At 38.6% G+C, this 15,444-nt stretch overlaps 1 protein-coding gene across 3 annotated transcripts; it reads right to left on the bottom strand.

Annotated features, from left to right (window-relative positions):
• Positions 1–1,549: 1,549 nt before the first annotated feature.
• Positions 1,550–14,260, bottom strand: emilin2a (elastin microfibril interfacer 2a). Of its 3 annotated transcripts, XM_057334907.1 has the most exons (9): positions 13,960–14,260; positions 13,375–13,500; positions 12,050–12,234; positions 10,019–11,926; positions 4,315–4,662; positions 4,184–4,234; positions 3,614–3,664; positions 2,418–2,555; positions 1,550–2,203 (listed from the first exon to the last, which is right to left on the bottom strand). In XM_057334907.1, exons 1-9 carry the CDS (start codon positions 14,094–14,096, stop codon positions 1,875–1,877), a joined length of 3,273 nt encoding a protein of 1,090 aa, XP_057190890.1. In that variant the 5' UTR covers positions 14,097–14,260; the 3' UTR covers positions 1,550–1,874. The 3 variants fall into 3 exon arrangements, with proteins under 3 accessions (XP_057190890.1, XP_057190891.1, XP_057190892.1); XM_057334908.1 differs by lacking the exon at positions 3,614–3,664; XM_057334909.1 differs by lacking the exons at positions 3,614–3,664; positions 4,184–4,234.
• Positions 14,261–15,444: the final 1,184 nt, after the last annotated feature.

Raw genomic sequence — 15,444 nt, 5'->3', positions numbered from 1 at the left:
AACAACCCTATTGTCACAGCAATATTGTGTTACGACATTACATTAGCACTGTTATGTTATTGTTGCACACAGTGTTGGGTAAGTTACTCTGAAAAGTAATTAATTACTAGTTACTAATTACATATTCAATAGTGTAATTAGAATACTGTACAAATTACTCTCCAAAAAGTATTTAATTACTTATTACTAATTACTTTCTATATCCTACATCTACCTTGATTAACTAAGTGATTCAAGGATGGACATGAAACAGCTCTTTTAATGGCACAAAGACTATTCTAGTGGAGGTAAGGGTTGTCTCTGGATGCGAAAGAAATGAGTGCAGATTTTATGCATTCTGTTGAAAAATCAGGCCGTTTTATTAAGTGTCATTCTTTTTTTCCCGCGTCTGTGTGTTGCAGAACTCACCGCTATTTTATCATTCTGAGCTCCGTTGTCTTTCTCGTGGATCAGCATTGTCGCGGCTGTTAACTTACACCAAAATGAACAAGTTTTTTTTCTGCAGAGCATCAGACTGAGGAGAGCAACATGATGCAACGAGTCCGTGTTATTTTAGGGGCAACTTGTTTGACGTGCACCATCAGTACACGTTGGTTGTAATATTTCTGTACCCATGCTTTACATTTTTAACAAAAAGTTGCCTGTGAGTAAACGGTAATTAGCGGACCCCTTGCAGTTCCACCGCGGACCCCCGGTTGAAGACCCCTGTACTAAAGTGTTGTTGACTGTTTACAGAGTAAACTTGCTAATATGAATACGTTGCATTGAACTTCATGGCCCTTTAACTTTACCGGGTGGAACAAAAGCTCAGCGTGTGGGGACAAAAAGTTTTATAGCCTTTCAATTACACATTACTTGGATATGAAGGTATTGCTCAATATCACAGTTAGTTTGTGTTTTTTTAACTGACAAATCTAAAACTGAATTATTCAATAGGCAGTATCTATGGCGTTTACATCTTGCCTGTAGAAATAGTTTTATAATCTATCGAAGGAATGTTGCATCTGTCCTAGTGAGTGGTGAAAAACTCATTCAACACCCTGAGAGTAACTGCGATTAAGTTCTTCATGCTATGTAGTACGTTTTTATAGATAAAATATTGGCTGTAAAAACGTTTTATTCACACTACAACCACCTGAGCTTTATCTTACGTGTGAGATGTGATCCGTCCAAGTGAGTGGTGAAAAACTCATTCTGATGAGTGGTGAAAAACTCATTCAACACCCTGAGAGTAACTGCGATTAAGTTCTTCATGCCAAGTAGTACGTTTTTATAGATAAAATATTGGCTGTAAAAACTTTTTATTCACACTATAACCACCTGAGCTTTATCTTACGTGTGAGATGTGATCCGTCCAAGTGAGTGGTGAAAAACTCATTCTGATGAGTGGTGAAAAACTCATTCAACACCCTGAGAGTAACTGCAATTAAGTTCTTCATGCCTAGTACGTTTTTATAGATAAAATATTGGCTGTAAAAACGTTTTATTCACACTATAACCACGTGAGCTTTATCTTATGTGTGAGATGTGATTTTTTTAACAGGATAAAAAAAGCATTTCTTAATTTATTGTGGTAAAAATATACCTGCTTTTACATTTTATAAATGTTTGGTAAATTCACAATTTGAAAAGAAACTATATAGATTATTGCAAATATACTTCAATCTAAAAACAGGATGCTCCATTTTTTTGGTACATTTACAGTAGGTGCCTGGCTGGGTTGGTATTTCAACACTTTAAAACATTACTCTGTTAAAATACTGATTGGCAAATTGCAAACAAGTGTCTCAGTCCTGCGTTTCTGATAAATACCCAAAGCCAAACTGCGCTGCACAGTCACAAATCTCTCATATAAAGGAGCAGTGATTTATGGGTTATCTCTTGGCCTGGGGGGCATACAGGAATATAGTGCTGAAGGTGGAGAGGATCTCTCTAGATTCCGAAATGGCCAGTTTTCCAGCGGTGCGGACCAAAGCCACCGTGTCCCCTTGCCTGAGTGGAAGGATAAGACTAAAGGAAGCCGACCCGCCACACATGCACTGATCTCGGGTCTGCCCCGGGTGGCCACTCCAGTAACCCGCTGTGTCTAGCTTATGCACGCTGCGATTGGACACAGAGAGCGCGGCTTCTGCATGCTCGCCCCGTGGAGCTGTAAGAACTGCAGTGACCAGATAACGACCATCGGTGGGCACTGTGAAGATCCCTACAGAGGGGAAGAGAACAAGGGGTGTTAACTGCAAGTCTGTCTAAGCACATATCTCTTATTGGTGCAGAATAGTGCCTTGGACCCTGGGCTGACCCTTCGTAAGATCATTGATCACCGTTGTTGTCAAAATTGGTCATAATAAAAATGATCTATAACATCTATGTGTCAGAACCACTGATGTAGACTACTGCAGTTCAACATATCAGTATACCTGTGTTAGGATTATAATGTCCTCCATCATTGACTAGCACCCTATCAAAGCGAATGATGCCAAAGTCCCCTGAGAAAGTCTGTCTTGTGAGGCCAGCTGAGAATGAAAAGGGGTCCATGAAGGAGTTCTGCTGTGACACTGTTGTGAAAAAGAGGTATAAGTGTAAGTTCAAGAGTTTAAGAGACATTTCAGGTCACTCATTATAAGTGTATCTGGACAGGTACAAGATTTTTGGTGGAAATAGCTGGGAGAATAAGTCTAGATGGTACAATGTACTGGTCTTAAACCCTCTATTGCAGGCACTATGAAACGTCAACAAGTGTTTGAAGCACTTTTGAATAAAATAGATCTCATTACTAAAATCAAAAACAAATTGTGTGTGTGCGCGAGTCATTTTAAGTACATTGCCTAGAGGCAACACTGTGTGACAAAGGAAAGAAAATGAATAAAAGGCAGATTTTTATTTATTCAAACGTGTGGCGAATCTTTTTACTGCCCAACAGACTTTCACTAACATGACAGAATCTAAAAATGATCTCTGCAGTAACGTTTGGTCAATGGTCATGGATTCGTTCCACTATAATTTCATAATAATTCCATTATTTTATTTATTTAAAAACTATTTAGATAAATATTGTGATAATATCATTATTGTGAATTCTTTTTGACATAATATTAATCACAATTGTGAAAGTTGTTATACAGGAAAATTGATTTGTTACACAGAAGCAACATGAAGCAATAAAAGGTTTACATTGTGTCCAGACCAGACGCTACACAACATTGCGACACATTAAAAAAGGGTATCTTTTCCATGTTATTTCGTGTTTTTGTACACACTAGCCACGACAGTGATACGCAATGATTCTACGTATATTAGTTGTAACACTTTACTTAAAGCATATGTGTATAAAGCATTATAAACGTAGTTTTAATGTATTAATGTAATGAACCTTAAAATGTCTATATTCCACTTATAAAATCATTGTTACACTTCGCATTTGTATTTTAGTTATAATTCTTCACAACAACATTTAATGTATTACAACAATTATTATGAACAATTATAATGCATCATACCATTTAATAACCCTTAATAATGCATTCTACCTAAAAGCTTTAAGTAAAGTCTTACCGTTAGTTTTTTAGAATGTAATGTGGAAACAGTGTTACTTTACTATATGGTAAATAGTTACCTGGAGTTGCAATGGGCCTGTGATGTGCAGGATACAATGGAATATAAGCAACTATTGTAAGAATAAATGGTTTTAATTCAGTTAGTTATAACAAAAATACAGCAAAATGTGTTTATTTATGTTTTAAGAAATAGATGAAATCCTTTAAAGGTCCAGTGTGTCATTTTCTGGAGGATCTATTGACAGAAATGTAATATAATATACATAACTGTGTTCAGAGGTGTATAAAGACCTTACATAACGAAGAGTTATGTTTTTATTACCTTAGAATGAGCTATTTCTATCTACATACACTGCGGGCCCCCTTACGTGGAATTCACCATGTTGTTTCTAAAGAAGCCCTAAGCAGACAAACTGCTCTTCAGAGCACAACATATGTATTCTTTTTCAACAAAGCGAAAACATGAAAACGTCTTCGTTCCTTGTCAACCACCGTAGTGCTTTGAAAGGGAGGGGTGAAGTGAGCCGTTGGTTGCAATTTGCAACCTCACCGCTAGATGCCGCTAAATTTCATACACTGGACCTACAACTAATAAATGCAAAACAACATATAACCAAATTGTGCATTACCAGGATGAGGTTGTTTTATATGATATGAGACAGGATTAACTGGATGATAGCCTATGAAAGAGAAGAAAAAATTATTCCAACGCTGCGATGTGCTAAAAAGGCGCCTCCAAACCAATCTTTTGACATCATACCTGGTGCACCTGCGAATCCAGTCACGGGTGTCTTTGTGTCCTCTGAGGTCTGATCCCGTCTGACCGTTACTCTGCGTACATACCCTGGTGGGCCGGCTTGCCCTGTGACTACCACCGGCTGATGTGCAGGAAGTCGGTTGGGTTGTACGGGGTGACTGGGCTGCCTGGGTGGCTGGGGAAAGTAGGGTAAGATAGGGGGCTGGCGGACGGGGGGACGACCGGTCACCGGCACTGTTCTATGGGGTATTACCAAAGGTATGTGGATATGAGGAATATACGGCCTATTGGGTTGTACTGGAGGTCTGGTGTTAGGGACAGACACGGGTCTCTCTTGCCTCACAGGCAATCCTGTGTGAGGGAAAAATGAAATGGAGCTTTAGTTTTTGTTGGCAGTATGAATACAGAGTACCAAATGAACAAATCAGATGTCACCATTAAAGGAATAGTTCACGTAAATATGGAAATTCCTTCATCGTTTATTCATCCTCATGTCATTCCAAACCTGTTTGACTTTCTTTCTTCTGCAGAGCACAAAAGAAGATATTTTGAAGGATGATGGTAACTGAACAACATTGACTCCCTTTGACTTCCATTGTATGGACACAGAACTGGGATTTCTCAAAATATCTTCTTTTGTGTTCCACAGAAGAAAGAGTCATATACAAGTTTTGAAAGACATGAGTGTGAATAAATGATGACAAAACTTTTATTTTTGGGCGAACTATCCCTTTAAATGAACAAATAGTGAATTTTTGAGGAATATCCAATATCGAATATTTCCATATAATGAAAGTGAATCCGTTGTCGCGCTCTATAATGACAATAACAGCACGGTATAAGATGTCCAATTCACTCAATATTCCAGATCTTTTTTGCTCGTATGATAGATTTGAAAATTAAAATTCTTCACAACCAGTGAGAATCACATTTTGATGTTGCTTATATATTTTGCAGCATTTACAGTCCCAGTCTTTCTTCAGTTGACATGGAAAGCAGATGCCTGGGAGATTCTACAAACAGTCATCTCAGCCTTTATGGAATGAAGAAGCACATACAGGTTTGAAACAAAACAAATGTTAGTAAATAATGCCATATAATGTTTTTCATTTACTGGTGAACCGCCACAAAAACCTGTAAGATTTCCAGCCCTCATTTTACAGCATCACCCATAAAGTCTTCTAATGGCATGCAAGATCTCCCATAAAACGTGTTACCTTCTTATCCCGTTCAAAACAGACTTTAAACAGTATTTAAAGCAATAGTGATACTTTTAAAAAGACACCAGAGAAAGTTTTAACACCCCATTCAAGATGGGGTTTTTTAACTTCGTACATCTAATTTACAAAGCCTTGGATCTTTAAACTGTGCTGTCAGTTCTGACTCTAATGAGGGATAAAATATTTTTTTTAGTTCACACTTTCAACCCTAACGTTCTCGCATATCTCACATGCATCTGTTTTCTTCCAAAACCCACATTTTCCTTTTTGCAGTGGGTTACAAGCCACCTAAAAAAAAAACGCTTGCCTTACCAGATGCCGTTGTCTAAACTGAGAAGTGAAGTGCGTCATTTCACAATATGCTCTATTTTAACTCCTGATTTTATTGGCTGTTGTTGAAATCGATCCAAAAGGGGGCGGAGCTCGAGTCCCGTGAGTTCACTTGAAAGCTAATCAGCTGATGCTGGCACAATGCACTCAGCCCAAACCCTGCGTCACTGCCGTTTGTCTCCATTTAGCTGCTCAAATATCAGCTTTCACACAAACATATTTCCAATCACATACATTACATCCCCCGAGGGATTATAGGCATCTGTCTGCGTTTCCCACAACTCTGTTTGGCAGACTCGTAACACATCGTGCATCACAACATGAATACAATATCACAAAAATGGATGGAGGGACTCGGGTGACACAGCTCTTACAGGTCTGAGCTTCAAATGAGTCACGATTACTACACTACAGATGGATTCGCCACTGTGCGTCATCAGAATGACAGTTTTCGGTCTGGAAAGCAAAATGATCAGCGGGGTGTGGTGATCCATGTACGTGCACAAAGTGAAAGTTGCACCCTGGCGTAATGTGCAGGCATCTGCACGTAACCTCGCTTTGAGAATTTCCAGACGGGTTCCTGGAACCGGAGCGAAACCTGAACCCGGACCCAGATGGGGAACACCTTTATTGCCAATTAAAAATCTCTTCATATCGTCACACATCGTACACACAACGTTTCAAAAACAATACGTCCAAAACTTACATAAAGCACAAGCTCAAGTGCGGAGACGTTCATTGAGAGCAGGAAAGAGTTTCTTCAACATCCTCTAACTGAGCGATGTCAGTCAGCATGATGTGAGTGAAAGGACACGAGGCGTGGGACACCGCTGATAAGAGTGGAGGAGAAGAGGGTTTTGGAAGAACGTGGAAGAACGATGCGTTGTTGTGAATGTTTGTTACACGTGTTCTCACTGGTCGTGGAAAAACCTTTGCGATAGTAACAACAACTAAGTCTCCAAAACAAACCAAAGTTAGGATTTTTCAGATCGCCAGCCAGAAATATGAACCAGCAATGCTTGTGGGTGTTTCATCCCTAAAACATTACCGTGCCTAATTGATGCCTTGAACCGTGACGACACGATAATGAAAAATCAATGAAGAGCCATTAGAGTCAATTAGGACAATCTGAGCTGCGAGGCGTCACGGCACGCCGTTCAAGGATTTATCATAGAGAAGCAGTCAGATGTGCTGCATTCGGTATTCCAGTATTGCGCAACGTGCCATGATCTGAAGCCAAAGAGTTTGAGTAATGCTGAAGCTATTCAGGGTTAAAGTCGATTGTGTTTCTCACTTGAACATTTTAACCGTGTGGTGTCTCACAACAGAACAACAAAAGCAAGCAAGGAGAAACATGTGGTACGAGAAACATACATAATAGGCGACCACACGCACACGCACGGAGCTGTCACGGTACATTTCGATTTATCATCAACAGCAACACTTACTCTTCATTTAAGATTAAAACCCACAATTACAGTCCAATAATACTCCATAAAGGCTAATGTTCCCTTTAAAGTCCTTTAGATTTATATACAGATACACAGTGGAAAATCTGGAGGTCATCCATTAGGCAAGTTCTTGGAAGAGGGCCTTCGAGTCTGTAACAGACGGGAGTTGGAATATCTGCCTCCGCCCTTATCAGGAATGATGACATCAGCCTTTCACAGGAGGCTCTTGGGAATGTATGTTCTCCTGTGACATCACAGTCATCTGAAAGCTGCACATCTGCAGTGGGGTGTGGGAATTCATTACCCTGTGAGGCCCATACGTTGACTTTAGGGTTTAATGAGTACCAGACCGCCTGCAACCGAACTCGACTTACTCCCTGCTTCTCAATGTTACATGCAGCGAAAGCACGGCAGGACAAAAGATCATTAAAGACCACACATCTCTTAAAGCTTGGGAAGGGGATTTGGGCTTGGAATCAATAGCCGTGACTAGTTTTTGTGAGACTAAAGGCTGAGAGTAAAGTCAAATCTACTTCGAGCTGTGTTTAAAGCCTCTGATGATAAGGGAACACATGAAACCACACAATCTTTATTAATCAGCAAAGTTGATTTTTCTTGGTGACTGTAGTTAGCTTAAGATAGTTATGCTAATGAAATGTTTTACATCATTTCTGATTATTATTACTCATTAAGTATTTTTAGTATGTTTCTGTAGCCGTTTATTAAATGCAATAAGCCACTCAAGGGCTGTGTAATTCTTATGAGTAAAATGTTCACGGAAGACCAAAGAACCGTTTCTTAAAATACCTTTAAAAGCTAATGATCAGATAATTGACTTATACTTTAAGAATCCTTTGTGCTTTTAAGAGGCATCAATTGTTAACTGTCTTTGAAATCCAGGCTAAAATCTCAATGTAATTATCAGATTGGATGCATCAAAGTAGTCACAACCATAAAAATGATTAAAATAGGTCATGTTGTGTGTATATATGCTATAAATGACAGATTATAGGATTTTTTATGTACTCTCAAAAAGCATGTTTGTGATACGCTTTTTAACACATTATGTGTCAGTTTAACTCATTTTGTGTTGATTTTGTATCAAATAAATGAAAGGGACATCACAAGTCGAGTTGTCCCAGAAAAAACAGAGATGTGTTCAGTTTTGTGTTTTGTCTTTAACTGAACATAAAATGTGTTGTTCTTAACACAACTGTTTTTAGAGTGTGATTTCAAGACGCAACACTCAATTTCACTTTCATAATATCATACTGAAATTCATGGTTTTATCGACACTAAATGGTACGGATGTAACAATGTTATTGATATCGTGTTATCGCAATAGCAAAATTGTCTCAATATTACCGTGGTCACATGACTGTATGAAACGATACTGTAGGTCTTCCGGGCCTAACATAGAGAATTTGCTTACGACGCGTTACCAAGTCACCATTTGCCATTGCAAATATTGGAATAAATACCGTACCGTGGACGTTATTACACCGAAGTATTATCGTACAGTGAGAGTTTGATATTGTTACATTAAAAATTGTATAATTTTTCACAAAATTTGGAATCCTAAAAACTGATTTCAATCTTTGACAAGGTCTTAAGTCAGTATTAAAGATATCAAGGTTATATTTTCACAGAATGTTCTTTACTTTATGTGGGATGATTTTCTGTACTTATGACTTTAGTGGGATTTCACAACTGGGTCACATACGAGATTGTTGTAAGAACTATGCTAAACCAAATCACTTACACATTACAAAGGATTTCTGAAAATGAAGTCAAACAGATGCATTCCAGTGCCCAACCGTTGCTTTGACATAATACAGGCATGTACATATGGCACAGGAAACCTTCTCTGGCCCCCTGCATCTCAACAGCTTGGGGGCATTGTATGTTATTGTTTATGTATCCCATTATTGTTTCCGTATGAAAAGAGGCTCCACTGAAAGACATGGCATCTCAACTCCATGCTCTTAAATAAATATCTTTGAGATAAATTTATATTACGGATCAAATGACGGCTAAATGAGGTCAAATGATTAATCGTGACTAATCGTATGCAAAATAATAATGTTTTTGATTACATAATATGTCTGTGTGTAGCTGTGTACTGTGTACAATAATTATGTATATATAAATGCACACACACATATATGTACAAATTAAAGAAATATTTACATGTGTACAGTATATGCATTTTTATATTTATGTATAATTTATATTGTATATAAATATTTAATATATAATTTTTAGAGCTGTCAAACGATTAATTGTGATTAATCCCATTCAGAAAAAAGGTTTGTGTTTATATAATATATGTCTGTGTACTGTGCGTAATAATTTTGTATTTATAAACACATACACGTATACAATTTTAGGAATTATTTACAATTACAAAATAAATATGTACAGTACACAGACATATAATATGTAAACACAAACTTTTATTCTGGATGCGATTACTCGTTTGACAGCCCTAATTAAAATACTGCAATACATTGAAAAAGATGAGAAAATAAGAATTGGTGGTAATAGCGGAGAATCAAAGTCTAACTGTAGTCAAATACAATGACTGACTTGTGTATTGGTGGCATTAATTCAGTTTCCATTTTCCACCACTAAACTGTCTAAAATAAAACAAATCTCCCCTTGTGGCTTCCTTATTTTTCCATTAGTATAAGAATGAATGCTTACCGTGTTCTCTAGTCGTATGGTCCTTAAGGATCTGCTTAGCAATGTCAGCTAGTTGGCTCTGAAAGTTCTGAAGGGACTTCTGAAGACCTGTGATCTCTCCTGAATGGCTACCCACTGTGGCGTTCATCTTTGCCACTTGCCTCTCCAAGTCCCCTACAAAGCCCTGGAAATGATTTGTCCCACCATCAAGCCGTCCACAAATCTCCTCCAAAGCAGTCACCCTGTGCTCCACAGCGGACACACCTTCAGCTACTCCATTTGTGTTCAACTTAAACACGCTCAGCTCTGTTGTTACTCTCTGGTTCAGTTTGTCCACTTTGTCTCTTAACTCCTCAATCTGGATATGGCCTGGTTCGCTTTCTACCTGTAGAGCAGGAATGCTGACCAGCCCTGAACGGCAGCACGTTGAGTTTAAAATATGAAGATCTTGGCTAAATTTGCTTACAGTGTCTCCCAATCCTCTTATAGCGCCAGTCAACCCATTAACATTGCCAGTCAAAGTATTAAGCCGGTTGTGGGTGTCCTGGATGTGTGCGTTGATAAACTGTTTTTGGGGTGACATCTTAGTAAGTGTATCCTCTAATGCATGAAGCTTCGCTGCGTTGTTGATAATCTTAGAACTCAAAAAATCCATGTTTTTTCGGAGGAGTCCCACATCCTCCACAAGACTATCCACGCCGTCTGGTTTTTGGAAATCAATGGGTGTGCTGCCGGTCGGGCAGCCGGCTGAGCAGATCTGACCAATGGCATTAAATTTGTCTTCCAACCCCTGAATAAGAAAATTATTCGAGCTTACTTGCGTTTGCAGGGCAGCAACAGAATCCATTAACAACCCTGGAAGGGAATTGTTGTTCATCTCGATCAGCATGCCGGTGAACTGATCCTGCACGGCGTTGAGTTTCTCATCCAGGAGTTGACGCAGCAAAGCCACCTCATCTGTAATTCTCATGTTAAGTTTCTCATCCACGTAGAAGCAAAACGTTTCTGCGTTTTTCTCTGTGACGTTCATCCTGTCCTCCAAATCCTCTATACGTGTACCAAACAGGTCTTCTATTTTCAGCGTGGATAGATGTTTTAGCTCATTGTCCACTCGGACGTTGAGCACACGATGAGCCTCTGCCACTCGATTAATTTCCCGTCTTAAGTCATCGTAGTCACTATTGTCTATCAAATCAGATGTTTGGTGGTTCGTGCCCACTACACCGTCCGAAACAGACCAATCCAATCGAAGTTCGCGGATCTCCTTCCTAAGCTCGGCCTCCTTGTTGTGCACTAGATCGGCGAGACTACCGTAGCCACTGTCCTTTCCTTCTTCACACGCTTTCTGAAAAGACTGAATCTTATCATCGCATGTATTCTTCAAACTGGTCACCTGGTCCTCCATGTTTGAGACAAGCTCCTTCTTGAGCTTCTCGAACTTTCCATCAATATAGGTCTGAAGCATGTCTACGTCCAGCTGGGCGGCACCTGTGATCGGCAAGCCTTGAGAGGTATCCATAAGCATTCGGATCTGCCCGTCGTGCCCATTCACTGTCCCCTGCAGCACCTCGAGCTCTTCGTCTTTGCTTTTGAGGGCATCTGTCATGTCATTTAACCTGGCAAGGAGTTTTTCAATTTCCCTCTCGCCGTGGGTGTGGCCTCTCGTGGCTTGGTGGCCGTCCAGATGCACGACCTTCTCCTCCGTACCACCTGTTCTAGCGCTGTCGGGTGGATTCCTGTCATTGAGGAGAGTAATGAGCATCTTGCTGGTGTCCTCCTGTAGATCTGTGCGCAGGTTCTCGGCCATACCCGTCATTGCCGATTGAAGATCCAGTACTTTTTGAGAAAGCCGCTGCACTTCTCCTTCCAACATGCGTGTTTTGTCGGCTCGTCTGACATCATATTGGCCGGTTTCTCGTCTTTCTGGTCCTACAACAGGAAAAATAAAATGATTGAAAGCAGTTTTAGATAGACTGCTGATGCCATAATTGCTATAATGTCAAATCATACACTTGAATAAAATAAATGGCAACAAAAATACAAATGTCCTACTCTGTGCATGTCGTGGTTGTCCTGGATGGTATGGTTGGTGTGATTGTGGATGTACTGGCTGTCTGTTTGGAGAGCCTTTTAGTTCTCTGCAGTCTGGACCCTGGTATCCTGGACAGCACCTCCATTCTAGCTCTGTCACTAGCTTGTATGCTATCTTGTAAGTAGGCCGAAACCGAGTCCGGTATCTGAAAAAAAGTGATTGAGATGATCTTTTACACGAGTTAAAGATACAGTTTGACTCTAGACGCTCATTAAAAATGATTTGATGATTAACTTAAGCCACTTATTGCTTTTACTTTGATCCTTGAGTAATAGTCCATGAGCTAAATGTATTGGCTCTATTACAGGATGAAAGGAAAGGTAAAGACAAGCATTACCTTGTCCAGATTGACGGATTAATAAAAAGAGATGGCTGGCCGAGTCTGTTTAAGATTCACTTAATGATGTTGCTCTTGCTACTTTTGATGAATAATAAAAAGTTACAAGATTCTAGTCCCGTTAAGATATTAAATTGTAATTAAAATCATAGTTGCTTTAGTTGACAGAAAAATGTCTGTTTGTCATGAATTTCTAGTCACACAAACTTGGCATGAATTTACATTAAATATTAAATGCAGTTGTTATTTATTTTTGTACATAAAATCACATTTATTTATTACATAATATGTATTTATATACATAATACCTTTCACCCTCCACACGTTCTACCCTCATTGTTTCAAAGCAAACAACAGATGACATCATTTCCTGTGGCATTAGTATTGCAACAGAATGAATCAAATCGTTCAGATTAGTGAGTAACATTTTCTATGAAAACAACACAATTCGGTTTCCAATTCCAGACCTTCAATGGAGTAAGTAAATGTCATTAACTTTCCACTTAAACGAAATGTTTATAATAATATTTTCCTGTCAGTGACATTTGAAACAAGGCAAAGTTCATAAGCAAACTAAACTGCAGGCTGGGCTGTTTTTCTGCTTGAAACAAGTAAAACAATAATTGTGTGTACACAGCAGACTTTAAATCTAAACCACCTTTATAAATGGTAGTAAAAGCTTTAAAACTCACGTCTTGTTTGCTACATTTCAGTTGTGCCTGTTGCAAACACATGAGATTATAGGCTACTGTGTCTCCCACATCTAGCCCATTCCATCATGTCTTTTAATTTGAAAAGGGCGTGAACTCTGATTCTCATGATCCACTCCATAGCAAACAAACATGGTATCTAGCTAAAATGGCCACTTTTATTGGCGGATTATGGATTGGCGGAGTCCATGAGCTACTAAACGCCAAAGTTACCCTCCCGGTCTCTGGAGGTACTTACATCACTTGTTGCTCGCAGTCAGGCTGATGCTGTGGACAGGGCGCAGCCTCAGGTTCTGCGTAACTTTCCACGCTGCCCTGCACTGCGCAACTGATGTTCTTCTGAACAATAAATGCGCACCAGTTCCTGTAAAAAATATACAAACAAACTGGTCAAAAGAAATAAAACTGTTCCATCCTTTTTATACGATGACAGTTGGTTCTAAAGAAAAATGTGCTTACTTGAAAGTGGTCTGAAATAAGCTTTGAAGTGAAAGCAAATCTTTTTACTATCCTTTAACCATTGAAATGTTAAAACATGAAGAGAAAGGGAAAGCTCAATAAATCGATTTGGCCTCTGTTTACTTGTTGCTTAAGCGACCATTTAAGCAAAAAAATGTGGTTTTCAAAATTTAATTTAATTTAAGAAAGATTTAAAAAAATTATAGTCACTGCAGTGCAATTTAAATAATTTGCTTATCGTGAGACGCAGGCAAAAATAACCCAATACACACTTATCTTATCTTGACAAACTCGTGAATTTCGACGAATATACATTAGATGTCTGCAACATTCACGTCGTTTCTTTAAGTTATAGCCTACTTACTTATTTCTGTGCCTGTGAACCGTTCCTGAATATGCGTTCCCCTCGAACAAGCTGGACGGATATCCATAAGTGAGAGAAAAGCTTATGATAAAACAAACTGTTAACTGTAAACCAGAGAAAGGTTGCATGCTATTCATTGTTTTAAAAAGTCAAACCCTGAAAAGAGAAACGCCGAGCAATGTTTCAGCCTCCAAAGGCTTAAGAAATAATGAGCGCATTCAAGTTACGTCTGAGTTTGACAAAGTTCGAGAAGTCCGAAGAAAGCTGAAGGTGGACTCTAGTCTACAGGGGTTCAGTTCAATCCGCCGCCTATCCGAAAGATGGGGGTAGGGGAAGTGCTTAAAAAACAATAGCGCCCCTGCTACATGCCTGCTACTTGTCTTAAATGAACAGGGTTTCCGTGCTCAATTGAAAACATCTGCCTTTTTATCTCTGTTACAGGAAACTATTAATATCATGAAGCAGTTAAAGCGAATAAAACAAGAAAATGCTTTTTTCTTTAAATTAATAGAGTTTTAAAGACATTACTACAATGAGCAATTATCCTCAGATATAGACAGACAGACAGTTCTGTCACCTGGGCCTAAATTAAAGCATAACATCATCAGAAATTCACGTTTTAATATTATGTCCTGTTATAATAAATTAAAAATCCCTTAGCTCAACTATGACTTGAGCCTGAGCCTCCCCATGACCCTCATATGACAGTAATGGACTATAGGACCCTTAGGACTATAGTAGAAGTGTAGTAAATATGTTTTACTACTAATATGCTTACACAAAGATAATAGTTTAGGATGTGGGAATATTATTATTATTTATTTTTAATTGACATAAGGATTAAATAACATTAAATAAATTGAACTTTACCTCATTGAGCAGGGGGTGTAAACCATTTCATTTCAAACCATTGGTTATTATTGATATTAATAATTCACAACCATTCAAATTCTGTCATTATTTATGTTGTTTAAAACGTGTATATGACTCTTTCTTCTGTGAAACAGAAAAGATATATGTTGAGAAATGTGGTTTTGTGTCCATACAGTGAAAGTCAATATGGTCCAATGTTGTTCGATTACCAACCTTCTTCAAAATATCTTCTTTTGTTTTCTGCTGAAGAATACAGGTTTGAGGTGAGAAAATGAATGTCTAGTTAAGTATAGCATCTTTCATTAAGTGTTTTTTTTTAAAGTTTAGGCCTAGATGTGTTTGGAAAATTTTAAAGCCATTAATCAATTTATTTAATAAAACAAGCAGTAGGCCTACATATATTTTTAACTGTATTCTTATCTGAACATCCGTTTACATACATAACCTGCATGTGCACTGGAAGCTTCTGTCACTTCTGTCACTAAGACAAATTCCTTTTGTGTCCAAGCACACTTGGCAATAAATCTCGTTCTGATTCTGATTCTGATATACCGCTGCTATTGTTTATGGTTGACATACCACACTTCTCATGAAAAAATGCATATGTTATAT

This window comes from Triplophysa rosa, linkage group LG5 (genome assembly GCF_024868665.1).
Source record: "Triplophysa rosa linkage group LG5, Trosa_1v2, whole genome shotgun sequence".
Classification (NCBI taxonomy): domain Eukaryota; kingdom Metazoa; phylum Chordata; class Actinopteri; order Cypriniformes; family Nemacheilidae; genus Triplophysa; species Triplophysa rosa.
This window is presented reverse-complemented; position numbering and strand designations above follow the sequence as displayed.

Excerpts from the sequence above, each read along its gene's own strand:
- emilin2a (XM_057334907.1), bottom strand. The coding sequence starts at position 14,096 with ATGAATAGCATGCAACCTTTCTCTGGTTTACAGTTAACAGTTTGTTTT. Across the intron at positions 11,927-12,049 it reads ACAACCACGACATGCACAGA|GACCAGAAAGACGAGAAACC; the intron begins GTAGGACATTTG and ends TTCCTGTTGTAG. Across the intron at positions 2,556-3,613 it reads CAGGCCCATTGCAACTCCAG|TGTCACAGCAGAACTCCTTC; the intron begins GTAACTATTTAC and ends TTTTCACAACAG.